At 37.9% G+C, this 19,154-nt stretch overlaps 1 protein-coding gene across 1 annotated transcript in view; it reads right to left on the bottom strand.

The window, feature by feature from the left end:
- The window catches only part of SPAG17 (sperm associated antigen 17), a 230,426-nt gene that overhangs the window by 104,622 nt on the left and 106,650 nt on the right, over window positions 1–19,154 (bottom strand). The window contains exons 16-17 of the mRNA XM_061119929.1: window positions 10,039–10,100; window positions 9,359–9,472 (exon numbers count right to left, since the gene is read on the bottom strand). Coding sequence (XP_060975912.1) covers window positions 9,359–9,472; window positions 10,039–10,100 — 176 coding nt within the window. The remainder of the gene's footprint in view (window positions 1–9,358; window positions 9,473–10,038; window positions 10,101–19,154) is intronic.

Raw genomic sequence — 19,154 nt, 5'->3', positions numbered from 1 at the left:
CATACTGTGAGTGGTCTTCTTACTGCTTCTACACAACTTCTATCCCTGATCCTTTCCAAAACATTTTATCCTCAGCACTACAATTGCAGCCACAAACAGAGGGGCCCTGTGGGCAGCTGCCTTTTCCTTATGCCAATAAACATAAAGAAATACGTCCAGAGGGAAAGAAATTAGACAGTTGTGGGGTTTTGTTGTTTTTTCTTGTCCATATCAATTTGGTGGAGGCAGCTTTCTATTCTCCACTGTTTGGATGATCTGAAGGCATGGAATTGCATATTATGTCAGGAAAGAACTATTTTACTTTTGCTGTCAATTGCACACTGGTAGTATAACTAAAATAATACATTTACTCCCCAGTTTAATCCCCTATATGTCTTTATGAAGCGGCATTTAAATTTTAACAACTGTTCCCTGAGAGCCAATACAAGAAACACATATGTGGTAAATTTGTTTTCTTTCTCTTTTTTTTTTAGGCTGCACAGTGCAGATGTGGGGATCTTAGTTCCCTGACCAGGGCTCAAACCCATGCTCCCCTGCAGTACAAGGATGGAGTCTTAACTATTGGACTGCCAGGGAAGTCCTGACATGGTAAATATTTTTGCATTTAAAACATTTTGCTCTGTGGGGTCCTATCCATTTACTTTTTTTTGGCAAATTCCTTTCAGATTTTAAATTAGAAAAACAAACAAACAAACAGACTTCTGTTTTTGATGAATGTGTAGGTGTTCTCAATCAATATTTGATAAGGTTTTATACAATTTCTTTCTTTTCCTTTTAAAAAATTTGGCCACAACATTGCAAATCAACTATACTTCAATAAGTTTAAAAAATTTGGCTTTCACCTACTATTATATATTAATATCTTTCTCATTAATTTTTTTCATTAAAAATGGAGACCTACTACATTCACAGAAAAACAAAACAAATAAGAAAGCTAAGACTTTTCTTTAAAATATGATTAAGATTTTTACAGAGGATTCTGGAGTTCAGAGATGTGTGTTTAAGAAGCAATTGAAGCTACACCTGATATGGAGAGAATGGATTGGAGTGGAGAGAAAGTGAAATAGGCTGATGATATTACAGTACATGGGGAGGATGGTAGTTGGATTAAAGTAGCAACAGTGGAGATGGTGAATAGCCAGAGGTAATTTGAAGTATACCCTCAAAACTCGATGATGGATCAGATATGTGGAACAAAGGAAAAGCTGAAGTAAGGAACGACTCTCAGCCTTTTGGCTTGACGCTGACATTTTCTGAGATGGATGAGGGGAGAAGCATGCTTAGGTGGGAAAATTATTTGCTTCATGTGGGACACTAAATATTTAAGATGCCTATCAGAAATTCACTAATGCAGAACTCAAGATAGAGATAATTTGGAAGATAAACTTTTATGAGTCATCAGGATTAGACAAATGTAGTAGATAAAATCATTAAAAGAATGTTTACAGAGGAGAGAAGACAATTCAAGACTGAGGCTTGAGGCACTTCAATATTTAAATAGTAGGTAGAGGAGAAGTACTCAACAAAACTCCAGATGCAGCGCTGAGGAGGAACCCAGTACGGCGCCTTGGAAACCAGGAGTGAACAGTGTTTTGCGGGGAAGTGATCAGCTTTGTGATGAAAAGGTTAAGGAAGATGAACAAAGAAGTGTTCATTAGGTTTGGCAGGACAATTACATGTGACCTTGAAAACTGAAGCTTCAGGACTTCCCTGGTGGTTCAGTGGCTAAGACTCCAGGCTCCCAACGCAGGGGGCCTGGGTTCAATCCCTAGTCAGGGAATTTGATTCCACATGCCGCAACTAAGAGTTCACATGCCGCAACTAAGACCTGGAGCAGCCAAATAAATAAACAAATATTTTTTAAAAAGAAATAAAAGTTAAGCTTCTGTGGAGTGGGGAGGACAGGGCTAAAACGAAATAAAATAAATAAAATCCGAAATGAACTTCCAGTTAAAAATGAAAGATTAAACACATGCACTTCCTAATCCCTCACTAAAGGAACAGTCAAATTCGAGTTTTAATATCACAAATTGAAGCCCAAGGAAGATGAGACAAAAGAAACATTGTGGAGGCTAGAAAGCAGAAGAATAAATGGTAACTGATTTAGCAGAACATGGAAAGTCAAATTCCAAGATTAGTTTTAAGAGAGACCAGAAGGAACTTTGTGAGCAGAAACACAGAAAGACTCAGGAAATGGCAGAGTTAGGTACCTCTGAAAGTGGAGTGAAAGTGGCAATGAAAATAGGAAGATTAATGTCTTTTAAGAAGCCTCAACCATTCTGAGCAGCCAGGGGACTGCCCATCTCTCACATCAGCAGAAGAAAGGAGGATTATTACTATAGAAGCTGACCCTGTGGATTTTTAAGGGGAGGGACCCTGGGCACCACTGAGGGAGAGCTGTACCACAGAAAAAAGAGAATTCTGTAAAAGTTGAATTGGCATGGTCTAACAGAAATATAAGGTGAGCCACAAGTGTGAGCCATGTGAGTGATTTAAAAATTTATAGTAGTCATATTTTAAAAGTTAAGGTAATATTAAACTATATATTTTATTTAACATCAATATAAAAATTGCTAAGTACTCAGAAGCTACATGTGACACTCACTAGTGGCTACCACACTGGACAGTGCAGATCTAGACACTGGGTGGGAAGAAATCTGAAACTCCTTTCCTCCATCATTCTTCAGCTCCTAAAACTCTGACAAGCTATGTCGTGGAAGATAAGATATCAGACTTTTTCCCCTAGAGACTATAAATGGTACAAGAGGATAGAATTAATACATCAACATTCACGGGTCTTTCAAGAACCACCCGCCACCCCCCCCCCCCCCCCGAGCCAAATCACCCAACAACAAGGTCAGGTTATTGACAACTTTCCCCCCACTTTGACTTTATGTAGCACTTCCTATCATATTTTTTTAGTATCTCATTATGAATATAAACAAAGAGGCAAATATCACTAGATGCTATTCTTCAATATGAAAAATGAAGACACCTCCCCCACAAAAAAATAGTTAAAACCTGGGGAAAGGAGTTTTCAGGGAGAAGACTTCAAAGGACTTTAGTATCCTCATAGAGATAAGAGAAGATACAGTACCAGGGAATGTGAAGAGTATGTTTTATAAATGTAATTTGTAATTATAAATATAACCTTATGATATTAATATTATAACAACAGATACAGAAGACTTGATAGAAAAATTCGATGAAAGCAGAGACATATTTCCAGAATAAGAAGAAAAGCTGTTGGAAACTTGGAAGGAAAGGATAAGGAAATTGGAAGTTCAGTCTAGGAGTCCAATACCAGAACAACAGGAGTTTCAGGAAGAAAGACTAAAGAAAAGGGAGGGGAGGTGATTATTAGAGTGATGACTGTATAATATTTCCCAGAATGTAAAGATCAGAGTTTCTGGATTATACTGGGCTCCCCAGTGCAATATTAGGAATAGAACCACACATCAAGGCATATCAACAGGAAATCCAGAACACTGGAACAAAAAGAAAATCTTAAAGACCTTACAGAGAGAAGAAAAAACACAGGCTCAACTGATCAGGAATCAGAATTTCATTGTTTTTTTTTTCTTCTCAAGGACAATCTGGAAAGCTAGACGACTATTGAGGAATGGCTTCAAAATGTTGAAGGAAAATACTTTTTAACTTAGCATCTTATATAAAGCCAAACTGGCAGTTAAAAGTATAGAATTAAGGTATTTTCAAACATCCATCACCTCACAAATTTACCTGCCATATATGTTAACTCAGGAGGCAACTTGAAAAGACAGTCGCCTACAAAAAGAGAGTAACCCAAGAGAGAGGACAGCATGGGATGTAGAAGACAGTATCTAACTGGAAATAGAGGGAAAGGATATGGCCAGGATGACAGCAAAGGGGATGGCAGGACCACAGCTGTGTAGCATGCTCTCTCTGAGAACTGGCAGAATTTCCTTTGCTGCTTTGTATAGTAGCTTCTGGCAGTGGTCATCAATCCTTGGTGTATTTTAGCTTGGATCTGCATCATTCTAATCTCCACCTCTCTGGTCACAAAATATTCTCCCTGTGTGTCTTTAGTTGGTTAATTTCTTCTTCTCACAAGGACATAAATCACATTTGATTGGAGCTGACTATAATGACCTCATCTTAACTTGATTACATCATTTAGACACCTTAATTCCAAATAATCCACTTTCAGGCCTTGGGTATAAGGAGTCTAAAAAACCTTTTGAGGGACACTGTTCAACATAAAACAGTTCACACTGATAGTGAAAGTTGTTCAGTTGGTCTGACTCTTTGCAACCCCACGGACTATAGAGTCCATGGAATTTTCCAGACCAGAATAATGGAGTGGGTAGTCTTTCCCTTCTCCAGGGGATCTTCCCAACCCTGGGATCAAACCCAGGTCTCCTGCATTGCAGGCAGATTCTTTACCAGCTGAGCCACAGGGAAGCCTACGGTTCACCTTGTGGCCTCTCAAATTCATATCTTTCCCATGTATAAAATATATTCACCCAATCCCAACATCCTTCAAAGTTTTAACCCTTTCCAGCATCAACGCTAAGGCTCAAATGTTATCTAAATATCTTCTAAGTCAGTTATGGGTGTGACTCAATTTCCTGTCCATCCTTGGGCAAAATTCCTGTTCACCTGTGACCCTGTAAACCCAGAAAACAAGTAGAGGGCAAGCAGAGGTTCAGAATACACAGGAAAGATATTGCTTAGACAACACAACTGATGGAATACCTGTTAGGTTTGAATGTACTGAGCAGAGATTTACTCTTAAGTAGAGAATTTGGGGGACAGTAATGACAGATGTTTATCAAACTAAACAAATAAAAAGGAAATGTAATCCAGGATACTACACAGTGCAGCTGTGAATCAGTTCAGTTCAGTCACTCAGTTGTGTCTGACTCTCTATGACCCCATGGACTGCAGCATGCCAGGCTTTCCTGTCCATCACCAACTCCCAGAGCTTACTCAAACTCATGTCCATTGAGTCGGTGATGACATCCAACCATCTCATCCTCTGTTGTCCCCTTCTCCTCCCGCCTTCAATCATTCCTAGCATCAGGGTCTTTTCAATGAGTCAGTTCTTTGCATCATGTGGCCAAAGTATTGGAGTTTCAGCTTCAGCATCAGTCCTTCCAATGAATATTCAGGACTGATTTCCTTTAGGGTGGACTGGTTGGATCTCTTTGCTGTCCAAGGGACTCTCAAGAGTCTTCTCCAACACCATAGTGCAAAAGCATCAGTTCTTTGGCGCTCAGGTTTCTTTATAGTCCAACTCTCATCCACACATGACTACTGGAAAAACAATAGCTTTGACTAGATGGACCTTTGTTGGTGAAGTAATGTTTTTGCTTTTTAATATACTGTCTCGGTTGGTCAAAACTTTTCTTCCAAGGAGCAAGTGGCTTTTAATTTCATGGCTGCAGTCACCATCTACAGTGATTTTGGAGCCCAAAAAGATAAAGTCTCTCACTGTTTCCATTGATTCCCCATCTATTTGCCATGAAGTGATGGGACCAGATGTCATAATCTTGGTTTTCTGAATATTGAGTTTTAAGCCAACTTTTTCATTCTCTTCTTCCACTTTCATCAAATGTTTCTTTTCTTCTTCTTTGCTTTCTGCCATAAGTGTGGTGTCATCTGCGTATCTGAGGTTATTGATATTTATCCCGGCAATCTTGATTCCAGCTTGCACTTCATCCAGCCTGGCATTTTGCATGATGTATTCTGCATACAAGTTAAATAAGCAGGGTGACAATGTTCAGCCTTGACGTACTACTTTCCCTATTTGGAACCAGCCTGTTGTTCCATATTCTGTTTTAACTGTTGCTTCTTGACCTGCATACGGATTTCTCAGGAGGCAGGCCAGGTGGTCTGGTACTCCCATCTCTTTTAAGAATTTTCCACAGTTTGTTGTGATCCACTCAGTCAAAGGCTTTGGGATAGTAAATAAAACAGAAGTAGATGTTTTTCTGGAACTCTCTCGATTTTTCTGTGATCCAACAGATGTTGGCAATTTGATCTCTGGTTCCTCTGCCTTTCCTAAATCCAACTTGAACATCTGGAAGTTCACAGTTCACATACTGTTGGAGCCTGGCTTGGAGAATTTTGAGGATTACTTTGCTAGCATGTGAGATGAGTGTAATTGTGCAGTAGTTTGAGCATTCTTTGGCATTGCCTTCCTTAGGGATTGGAATGAAAACTGATCTTTTCCAATCCTGTGGCCACTGCTGAGTTTTCCAAATATGCTGACAAATTGATTGCAGCACTTTCACAACATCATCTTTTAGGATTTGAAATAGTTCAACTGGAATTTCATCACCTCCACTAGCCTTGTTCATAGTGATGCTTCCTAAGGCCCACTTGACTTCCTTCACATTCCAGGATGTCTGGCTCTAGATGAGTGATCATACCATCGTGATTATCTGGGTCATGAAGATCTTTTTTGTATAGTTCATCTGTGTATTCTTGCCACCTCTTAATATCTTCTGCTTCTGTTAGGTCCATTCCATTTCTGTCCTTTATTGTGCCCATTCTTGAATGAAATGCTACCTTGGTATCTCTAGTTTTCTTGAAGAGATCTCTAATCTTTCCCATTCTATTATTTTCCTCTATTTCTTTGCACTGATCACTGAGGAAGGCTTTCTTATTTCTCTTTGCTATTCTTTGGAACTCTGTGTTCAAATGGGTATATCTTTCTTTTTCTCCTTTACATTTCTTTTTTTCAGGGATGGTCTTGATCACAGCCTCCTGTACAATGTCATCATCCTCCATCCATAGTTCTTCAGGCACTCTGTCTATCAGATCTAATCCCTTGAATCTATTTGTCACTTCCACTGTATAGTCATAAGGGATCTGATTTATGTCATACCTGAATAGTCTAGTGCTTTTCCCTATTTTCTTCAATTTAAGTCTGAATTTGGCAATAAGGAGTTCAATGATCTGAGCCACAGTCAGCTCCCAGTCTTGTTTTTGCTGACTGTATAGAGCTTCTCCATCTTTAGCTGCAAAGACTATAATCAATGTGATTTCGGTGTTGACCATCTGGTGATGTCCATGTGTAGAGAATTCTCTTGTGTTGTTGGAAGAGGGTATTTGCTATGACCAGTGTGTTCTCTTGACAAAACACTATTAGCCTTTGCCCTGTTTCATTCTGTATTCCAAGGCCAAATTTGCCTGTTACTCCAGGTGTTTCTTGACTTCCTGCTTTTGCATTCCAGTCCCTTATAATGAAAACATATTTTTTGGGGTGTTAGTTCTAGAAAGTCTTGTAGAACTTCACAGAACCATTCAACTTCAGCTTCCTCAGCATTACAGGTCAGGGCATAGACTTGGATTACTGTGATATTGAATGGTTTGCCTTGGAAATGAACAGAGATCATTCTGTCGTTTTTGAGATTGCATCCAAGTACTGCATTTTGGACTCTTTTGTTGACTCTGATGACTATCCCATTCCTTCTAAGGGATTCTTGCCCACAGCAGAAGATAGAAGGGTCTTCTCAGTTAAACTCACCCATTCCAGTCCATATTAGTTCACTGATTCCTAGAATGTCTATGTTCACTCTTGCCATCTCCTGTTTGACCACTTCCAATTTGCCTTGATTCATGGACCTAACATTCCATGTTCCTATGCAATATTGCTCTTTGCAGCATTGGACTTTACTTCCATCACCAGTCACATCCGCAACTAGGTGTTGTTTTTGCTTTGGCTCCATCTCTTCATTCTTTCTGGAGTTATTTCTCCACTGATCACCAATAGCATATTGGGTACCTACCAACATGGGGAGTCCATCTTTCAATGTCCTATCTTTTTGCCTTTTCATACTGTGTCAGCTGTGAATAGCACTTATCTACTTGAAATATGATAAATCTTGAAATCTAATAAAAACTTATGATATGGTTAAAAGTTTCAGAGACTGACAAGGTTTGAGTTTATGAGTGTGTATATGTATAGGTGGAGAAGGAAATGGCAACCCACTCCAGTACTCTTGCCTGGAAAATCCCATGGACAGAGGAGCATGGTAGGCTACAATCCATGGGGTGGCAAAGAGTTGGACACGACTGAGCTACTTTACTTACTTACTTATGTATGTATAGGAGAGTATGAGTGAGTGTATGTGCATGTCTCAGTGTGTTTTATAAGGGGGTGGGCAAGCTGTTTTTTCAAGAGGGAGTCAATTGATGATGGTAACTAAATATCTTGTTATTTAGAAATAACTGAGTTAAGTAACAAAAGAAACAGGTAAATACCTTGAAGATTTTTACCTCTGGGAATTGTGTCATGGCATGGGTGTGTGCATGCTCAGTTGTGTCTCTTCGCGACCCCATCCACTATAGCCTGCCAGGCTTCTCTGTCCATGGACTTCTCCAGGTAAGAGTACTAGAGTGAGTTATTATTTCTTTCCTCCAGGGGACCTTCCCCACCCAGGGATTTGGCTCCTGCATTGGCAGGCAAATTCGTTACCACTGAACCACCTGGAAAGCTCCATGGGCATGGGAGGGACCTGGTATTTTTCACAAGACTCTTTACACAACGTTTTGGCTTTAAAAAATAAGTGGATGTTAAATTTTGATAAAGGTAAAATTTAAATTAAAAGGATAAAAGAAAACAGTGTACAAGTTTTTGCATAAAATGTAAAACCAACAAAAAGAGCTTGCTTTAGAATTACTCATTATTTTGCATAGTGGTTAAGAGCACACGTTCTGGGTCTGATGTCTTGGGTTTGTATCTTGCTTCTCTCATTCATCAACCAGTGAGACCCTTTCCAGTGTGACCTTGGACAAAAGTTACTGGTGGTTCAGGTGCCTCAGTTTTCTACTATTTAAATAGTTTCTACTTCATAGGATTAGAAGAGATTAAATGAGCTAGTAATACATCGCACAGAGTCGGACACGACTGAAGCGACTTAGCAGCAGCAGCAGCAGATGTTAAGTGCTCAGTAAATGTTAGCCATCACAGTTTACACTGAATTGTTAATTGCATCAGAAAATATTTAGAAATGTTGTGAAAACTGAAGAGAGCTAACAGGCAATATGGGGAAATATAAGGTTGCTTCCCAATAACATCTTACTTTTATTACTATGTTTTAAAAAAAAAAAAACATGTGCAGCAGTCATGCACATATCTTTTTTTTTTCTTCTTAAGAGACTTCATAAAAAAAAACATCCTTTAAGAAAGTATATTTTAAACTATTTTGGGCATGCATAGCACAGTCTGGGAATAAACTCACTTTATAGCTGAAGTAAATGGGAATCTTGATCTGAAATAGATCTGAGAGTGACCTAGAAGTGAACTGTTCTAAATCACACTGAGCCTCCCCAGACCAATCTGATGAGACTCATAGCCCATTAATACCTGAAGCAGAACTTTTGGTTTAAAATGTTCAGTAAAACTCCAGTCCATTAGATTGCGTTGCTGGGTTTTCTTTATGTCGTCTAACTCGGCTTCTACAGTCATCTTCTTCGGTTTCTTAAAAAAAAAAAAAAATCAGAGGAATACGATTTCAGCTTTAATTTGTTTAAGTCCAAATGAAGCCCTCTTGGACTCCATCAACTAACCAGCATGCACTCCATCTAATTGGGGGAAATCTGCATATGTATAAATCCATATGGCAACATTTTAAGAGAACTGCTGCCAGAAAAAGTATGCCTTTGACTCTTTTTTTTATGGGCAACATAATCTAAATATTTTTATTGTTAGGTTATACTCTTCTGAGTCCTGTTAGCAATTATAGGCAGGTTTTCTGAACTCACTTCAAGACAGCATTAGTTTTACATAGCTGTATGGTCAGCAGGTGTTCGTGACGTTGCCAAGCCACACTGTCTAGAGAGAAGCATGGAGCCTGGAAGTTTTGCTTGAGCGGCTAGAGAAATTAACTCCTTTCTCTCCAGTTGGAACCGAGCTGGGGAGGGGGGTGTCTGAACAATCCCTTCTCCTCTAGTATCAGCCCCTTCCTGCTAAGTTTCTCTCTTTTTTAGTTCATGGTTTTCTCAGATCTTACTGGCATCAACACTTTTAGGGCAATAATTCCCTACCTTTTCAAGAAGATCAGCGTTTGTGACCGCTTCATCTTTGATCTCATTGTTCATGGTCTGCTCTGTAAATCAAAGACACCAACATCCAGTTGTGTTTGGGCTTTGTTCTCTCTTTGGTCAATGCTGTGCCTTTCTGTTGCCATGTGATCTATGTTTCTGTGCTGAAAAGGTAATTCCTGAAAGGCATGTTTCATGCCTCCAAAAAGGTGTTTTTGTCAATAATTCTAAATTAGTGTCTACCTAGAGAAGTTATACTCTTTTGAAAAGAACCCAGCTCCCTATATAATACATTCCTAAATCATATATTAGATATTCTGCCTTCAGACTCTATGGCTCGCTTCTGACAATGTACTTTTATCTTGCAAGCTGCAAATATTTACTGATTAAACTATGTCAACTGCTCACCACACACTGTTGTCTGTTATGATGCTGGTACTATCACAAAGCCTTTTCAAATTTCTGGGTTGGATCTTATCAGTGACAGACTAGGACAGCGGCAGGGATGTATGGAAAGGAGAACCACCTTACAAAAGCACCTCCTACTAGAAAAAGCAATACCAGACACTATCCTGTTAAGCTTTATCCACATTCATTAACAATTTGTTAACTTAAAACCCATTTAATGGGCATCTGCAGATTTAAAGAGTTTTTAAAAGTTAGTTAAATGAATAAAATGAATAGGGAGCTGCATTCCACGGGGCCCCTTATCATGGACACACTAGCTCTCCCTGTGACCAAAGAGTATACTTATATGATAACTGGGACTGTGATAACTGCCTTGAGTACTAAAAACATGCCATAAATGGAGAGAGAAGAAAGAGACTGATGCTGTTGATTTCTGAATCACCCTGTCTCAGTAAATCTTAAAGTTAACAGATATGTTATGTAGAGGAATTCCATGATGTATGAGTTTCACATGGATAAACAGACACTTAACTGTGAATGTTTCAGAATTTGTGATATGCTCTTGTGACTGTGAATCTCTAATAAGGAAAGAAATCAGGGACATAGCATATTCCAAATCTGACCAAAGTAATAAAGGGTGGGGGGGGGGGTTTGAATCTTGTAACATATCTGTCATACTGCTGAAAGACAGCCAGTCTGACTATTTATCACCCTCAGAATAACAGCAAATTAATCCCTACGAAGTCATATATAAAATGGCTCCAGCTTGACTCTCCAATCACACCTCCTTCCACTCTCCCTGGCTCATTCCACTCTAGACTCACTGGCTTGCTTGTTGTATCTTGAAGTTTTTGAACTTGATTTTCTCTCTGTCTGGAATGCTTTGCTTTTAGATAGTCATCTGTTTCAAAGCCTTCATTCATATTGCTGTTCAACTGTCACCTCCTCAAGAGTCTTCTGCTTCTTACCCTGCTTGATTTTTGATCATAGCATTTATCCATGCCTAATAATATTTGTCTGTCTCTCCATCTCAAATGTGAATTCCTGGAGAATAAGAACTTCTATTTTCCCTAACCATACTCTGAGCACCCAACACATGGTAGGAACTCAGTAAATATACATATATTTTGACTGAGAGAAATCTACATCATGTGTTAAAACTGGAAATAAATATCGAGCCATATAGAGAGTGCAGAAATGTGGAAGAAATCCTACAACAAAAGCTTATTTGTGGGGTAAGCATAAGCTCAGCTGGTAAAGAATCTGCCTGCAATGCGGGAGACCTGGGTTCGATCCCTGGGTTGGGAAGATCCCCTGGAGAAGGGAAAGGCTACCCACTTCAGTATTCTGGCTTGGAGAATTCCATGGACAGTCCATGGGTTCACAAAGAGTCAGACATGACTGAGCAACTTTCACTTTCACAAGATCTAAATTTTCATTGTGTGGCAAAGAGAACCACATCTGGGCTTCTAGAGGGAATAGCTAGTTACATCTAAGCAAGATAGGCCAAATATTTTACTTGCCTCGAGGAGCATAGCTACTTATATTTTTGCTACTAGTTCCATCTCACCTTGGGCTGGTGAGGGTGACAGCATGAATGTTCCATTTTGATTTATAAGAAAGCTATAAATTCAATTCAGTTTTAATATTTATATAATACAGACACTCAAGAGAAAACTCAGGCCAACTATAACTCTAAATAGACCATTATGTCCCAAGTGTCCTTGAAGCAATTGATATGCAATCTGTGGAATAAAAATTATTCTATTCTACGGACTGCCAGATTTCCGGGAGACTTGATATTCCCTCCTGTGTCTAAGGATCCAATAGAAAAAAAAGTCTCCAGTTTAGAAAATACGTTTTAAAAAACTGTGCATCAGATATTTTGTCAAAGGAAAGAACATTGTAAGACTAATCTGAACTCTATTTAGTAGTAGAGTAAAAGTCTTTTTTTTCTTTCTTCCTGATTTCTTCCTTCAACCGCATAATCCTTTGACAGTGTGATTCAGTAGTTTTTGACACATCTGGAAATGGATGCATTCTCATCCCTTTGAAAAACAGCTTTCCTAATCTGTTTTACTTTAGAGATAACAAGATCCCTCTGCAAAGCAGTTACTTTATTAAAAAAAAAACACTCAACAAGCATAAAGGGCACATCTAAACCTATAGCCTCATGGTTATCAACTCTCAGGTTTTTCATAAATATCCAATAGGCCCCGTCAAGTTCAAAAGCAGTCTCAGATGGAAATCTACTGTTTGGTTGAAAAAAGCACAAGTATTTAGCCCTTCAAGTCCAGGAACAGGCTTTTCTATGTATTTGATGCTGAGATGGTTGTACAGGAAATATATGAATAATTTCTGCTTTGTTTAGAGATTTAAAGTGGCTGCTTCAGAAATGTGACTCAGTTAGGGGAAAAATGCAAAAACAAACAAATAAACAAAAGATTAGCAACAACAAAAATTTCCCTTACATGTAATAGCCTCAGTGAGGCATCAAGGGTCAGCTACCCATCTCCATCCAAATGTAACAATTCCTTGACATAGGCCAGCCTACATCAGGTAGAATCCCTCACAGGCCATGGGTTCAAGATTGCTTGGCCACTAGGATACACTGTCCATTATAGCATTTTTAGCCATGATGATTTAGGGAATTGCTATAAACATTTACTTTGCACCAGGATTCAGAACACAAATTTATGTGGTTTGACCACCAGGTGGCAAAAGTTGCCTGAGGAAAACTATGTACAAACTGCTCTTAAAAAAAAAAAAAAAAAAAAAAAAAGGCAAAATAAACAAACAAAAAACCCCTCAGGACTTATCTCTCTCTTGGCTTATTCTGGCTCTATACTAACTCAAAATGACTTCTTTGTCATATGTTTATATTCCCATAGGACTCACTAATGCCATAATATCTCAAGTTAATTTTTTGTGAGTTAGGTTAATAGGTAAGGGTATTCAGAACAGGGAAATAGAGAACCAGCCCTAAAGGTAAGGAACTAGCCCTGAAGGAAAGCAACCAGTCCTAGGAAGTCCCAAAGGCAGCAAAATTGGGTATGTATAACCATGAAGAAGAGAATATGAATATGGTTAAACCATTAGATGCATCACAAGGAATTTCTTGGAACTGAGGAAGCCACAAGACATCAGTTTGGATCCCTCTTTGGAGTCCTGACTTCCTGCTCACATGTGGCTGAACAACTTACTTAACCCCTCTGAGTCTTTGTTTGCTCATCTTCAGGATTAGGCTAATGGTAACGTCCTCATAGGCTTGCTGTTAATATAAAGCACTAGTTAATATGTGTAAAATAGTACAGAAATCCCTTGCGTTCCTATACACTAACAATGAGAAAACAGAAAGAGAAATTAAGGAAACAATACCATTCACCACTGCAATGAAAAGAATAAAATACTTAGGAATATATCTACCTAAAGAAACAAAAAACCTATATATAGAAAACTATAAAACACTGATGAAAGAAATTAAAGAGGACACAAACAGATGGAGAAATATACCGTGTTCATGGATTGGAAGAATCAATATTGTCAAAATGACTATACTACCCAAAGCAATCTATAGATTCAATGCAATCCCTATCAAGCTACCAACAGTATTCTTCACAGAACTAGAACAAATAATTTCACAATTTGTATGGAAATATAAAAAACCTCGAATAGCCAAAGCAATCTTGAGAAAGAAGACTGGAACTGGAGGAATCAACCTGCCTGACTTCAGGCTCTACTACAAAGCCACAGTCATCAGAACAGTATGGTACTGGCACAAAGACAGAAATATAGATCAACGGAACAAAATAGAAAGCCCAGAGATAAATCCACATACCTATGGACACCTTATCTTTGACAAAGGAGGCAAGGATATACAATGGAAAAAAGACAACCTCTTTAACAAGTGGTGCTGGCAAAACTGGTCAACCACTTGTAAAAGAATGAACAGGAACACTCCCTAACACCATACACAAAAATAAACTCAAAATGGATTAAAGATCTAAATGTAAGACCAGAAACTATAAAACTCCTAGAGGAGAACATAGGCAAAACACTCTCCGACATAAATCACAGCAGGATCCTCTATGACCCACCTCCCAGAATATTGAAAATAAAAGTAAAAATAAACAAATGGGACCTAATGAAACTTAAAAGCTTTTGCACAACAAAGGAAACTATAAGCAAGGTGAAAAGAAAGCCTTCAGAATGGGAGAAAATAATAGCAAACGAAGCAACAGACAAAGGATTAATCTCAAAAATATACAAGCAACTCCTGCAGCTCAATTCCAGAAAATAAATGACCCAATCAAAAATTGGGCCAAAGAACTAAACAGACATTTCTCCAAAGAAGACATACAGATGGCTAACAAACACATGAAAAGATGCTCAACATCACTCATTATCAGAGAAATGCAAATCAAAACCACAACGAGGTACCATTACACGCCAGTCAGGATGGCTGCTATCCAAAAGTCTACAAGCAATAAATGCTGGAGAGGGTGTGGAGAAAAGGGAACCCTCTTACACTGTTGGTGGGAATGCAAACTAGTACAGCCACTATGGAGAACAGTGTGGAGATTTCTTATAAAACTGGAAATAGAACTGCCATATGACCCAGCAATCCCACTTCTGGGCATACACACTGAGGAAACCAGATCTGAAAGAGACATGTGCACCCCAAGGTTCATTGCAGCACTGTTTATAATAGCCAGGACATGGAAGCAATCTAGATGCCCATCAGCAGACAAATGGATAAGGAAGCTGTGGTACATATACACCATGGAATATTACTCAGCCATTAAAAAGAATTCATTTGAATCAGTTCTAATGAGATGGATGAAACTGGAGCCCATTATACAGAGTGAAGTAAGCCAGAAAGATAAAGACCAATACAGTATACTAACGCGTATATATGGAATTTAGAAAGATGGTAACAATAACCCTATATGCAAAACAGAAAAAGAGACACAGATGTACAGAACAGACTTTGGGACTCTGTGGGAGAAGGCGAGGGTGGGATGTTCTGAGAGAATAGCATTGAAACAAGTATACTATCAAGGGTGAAACAGACCACCAGCCCAGATTGGATGTATGAGACAAGTGCTTGGGGCTGGTGCACTGGGAAGACCCAGAGGGATGGGGTGGAGAGGGAGGCGGGAGGGGGGATCGGGATGGGAAATACATGTAAATCCATGGCTGATTCATGTCAATGTATGGCAAAAAACACTACAATATTGTAAAGTAATCAGCCTCCAACTAATAAAAATAAATGAAAAAAAAAAAGAAACTGAAAAAAAAAATTGAAATAATACAGAAAAGTACAAAGAACTTAAATGCTTGGTATAATAAATAATGATAAAGAAAAGTCCCCGGCACTTCAGACATCTTACTCACGTTATTTCACAATCACATTTCTTCATCAAAACTTCATATAATTCCTGACTTTTTTTTTTTTGATTGTTTTAGGTTTTTTACACACAATTTACAAATTATATCAGTTTTGCTTCTTTTCAACATTTATAGCTTTATCTCTTACCTTACTGAGTTGGCTAGCATCTCCAATGTAATCCTAAATATGAGAGTTTACAGTGGATAACCTTCTGATCAAGGGAAATCTTTTAACTTTTCATCTTCATATATAATGTTTATTGTAGTAATTTTTAAAATAAACTTTATACAGTAGAGAAGTTTTCTCTCTATTGCTAGTTTGTTTTTCATAAATTGCTATATTTTTTTCTCCATCTACTGAAACTATATTTTTCTTAGTGTGTTAACTGATAAATTATATTGATTTTACAATGTATGCTTTTCCTTGTTACAAAAGCTTGTCCTGATTATTAGGATTTTGTATATTGCTAGATCAGTTGGCTTATGTTTTATTCAGGATTTTGGCATATATGTTCATGAATAACTGAGTTTTAATTTTTGTTGTTGTTGTTCTACCCTTGACAGTTTTATTATAAGGCTGATGCTAGTTTCATAAAATGAGAAGAGAATAATCCTTTTATATTTCCTGGAATTAATTTTTGTTAAGATTGGAACTATATTTTGAGCGTTTAGAAATATTTTTTTTGAGTGTTTAATATCACTAGTCAATGAGATTATTTGGGTTTGGCATGTCTTCTTTGGGAAGTTTTTAAATTGACTTAATTTATTTAAATAATTATAAGATATTCAGGTTTTATATTTCTTCTTGAGTGAATGCTGTTAAGTTATACTCTTCTAGTAATTTGCTCATTTCATTTTTAGACATACTCAAATAAAGCTGCGGATTCTTTACCCACTGAGCTATCAGGGAAGCCCCTTATATCCTTTTACTCTCTTTTAAATTTCTATAGCACCAAAGGGAAATCTGATTCTTTAAAAATCAATGATTTTTACTCCTGAACTAATTTTATTTCTAATACAGTAATTCATGCTTCTTTTTGTTATCAGCCATTCACTAAAAATTTTTCAATTTTAAAAATCTTTCAAAGGACCAAAATTTTCATTTTATTTATTCTTCCTATTGTATCTATATTTTCCATAATTTCTTTGTGGTTCAAGAACATACTCTGTAGTTTTGATCAGTGAAAATTTGTTTTATGATGTAGTATATGGTTAAAGTTTTTAATATAAACATACATACTTATGATCTCTAAGAAGCTATAGTATTAAGGAGGCCTTAATATAGGCATATGAATAACCAGTAGGAAATCCCTGGGAACTCAGCTGGTGAAGAATCCACCTGCAATGCAGGCGACCCCAGTTTGATTCCTGGTTTGGGAAGATCCCCTGGAGAAGGGATAGGCTACCCACTCCAGTATTCTTGGGCTTCCCTGGTGGTTCAATTGGTAAAGAATCAGCCTGCAACGTGTGAGACCTGGGTTTGACCCCTAGGTTGGGAAGATCCCCTGGAGAGGGGCACAGCAACCCACTCCAGTATTCTTGCCTGGAGAATCCTCATGGACAGAGGAACCTGGCAGGCTACAGTCCATGGGGTTGCAAAGAGTCAGACATGACTGAATGACTAAGCAAAGCACAGCACAGCAGAGTAGGAAATAACTGATGCTAAAAAGGAAGCATATATTAATTATGAGCATGGAAATAGTAAGCAAGGTATTTCCAGATCAACACATCTAACAAAGCTTCATGGGAGTGTCATTTGAACCTCAGTATAATAAAAAAGACAACTCTAGTGGGACGTTATTGTAGGAAAAAGTTAGAGATAGAAAAGAGCAGGCTGCCTAGAGGAAATAGGGTCTAATTATATTGACTACAGCATGTGCTCAGAGAACAAAAGTGAAAAAGTAGAAAGGGTTTGGGAAAATAATTTGGTACTGCTGAAGAAGTGTGTAAAGCAAGTCAAGAAGTTGGGTCCTATTTGTAGGTAGTAGGGAGCCACTGATAGCTGAGTAGTGTAGAATCTGCCTACCAATGCAGGAGACACAGTTTTGATTCCTGGGTTGGGAAGATCCCTTGGACAAGGAAATGGTAACGCACTCCTGGAACACAATCCAGTATTCTTGCCTGGGAAATCCCATGGACAGAGAAGCCTGGCAGACTTCAGTCCATGGGGTCACAGAAAGAGTCAGACTTGACTTAGCAACAAACAACAATGAGGAGTCATTGAAGGTTATAAGCAGGGTAATAGCAGAACCATATTTTAAGTAATAGATCTAACAGCTGTGTGTAAAACAGCTCAATAAAAATTTAGCCTTTCTTCTATGCTTATATATCTCTTAATATTACAATATTTATTATTATTTATTCTAGAATGAGAATAATTACCTGAGCAGGAGGGTGTTCAGGTGAACTGACGTTCACTGAGTATTGATTTTGTACCAAGCTCTGTACTACACAGTTCATAGCTACTGGGGGAGATTTTGGATAATTTTTTTGCATATAATCATAATAACCCTGTGAAATACTAATGATAAAAGTTTTAATTCTGGTCACCATACTATATTTACAAAGGTAGTAAGAGTGGCTTAAGAGGCCTTAATGATACATTGAAAAACAAGGGTTGAAATAATGAGGACTTACTCGACAAATAATAAATGCGAGAAAGGATGTGGAGAAAAGAGAACCCTCCTACACTGTCGATGGGAGGGGAAATTGGTAAATAAACCCACTATGGAGAATAGTATGGACTTGAACTATAATTCAAGAGATACACTCATCCCTATGTTCATATCAGCACTGTTCACAATAGCCAAGACACGGAAGCAACCTAAATGTCCATCAGCAGATGAATGGATAAACAAAACGGATAAACAAAACACCCATATATGCCCATATACATGTATACACAATAGATACATACAATATACACACAATATACACCCATATATAATATACACAGTAGAATATTACTCATCCATAAAAAGTATGAAATAATGTCATTTGCAAAACATTGATGAACCTAGATTATCACATTAAGTGAAATAAGTCAGACAGAGAAAAACAAATATATAATGTGACTTAAATGTGGAGTCCAAAAAATGATGCAAATGAATTTATTTACAAAACAGAAATAGATTTCCAATGTAGAAAAAGAACTTGGGGAGACAAGGATAAATTAGGAGTTTGGGATCAACAGATACATACTATTATATATAAAACAGATAAACAGCAAGGACCTACTATATAGCACAGGGAACTATATCCAGTGTCTTGTAATAACCTACAATGCAAAAAATATGAAAAAAACATATGACTGAATCAAT

Source organism: Dama dama, chromosome 20 (assembly GCF_033118175.1).
Source record: "Dama dama isolate Ldn47 chromosome 20, ASM3311817v1, whole genome shotgun sequence".
Lineage (NCBI taxonomy): Eukaryota > Metazoa > Chordata > Mammalia > Artiodactyla > Cervidae > Dama > Dama dama.
This window is presented reverse-complemented; position numbering and strand designations above follow the sequence as displayed.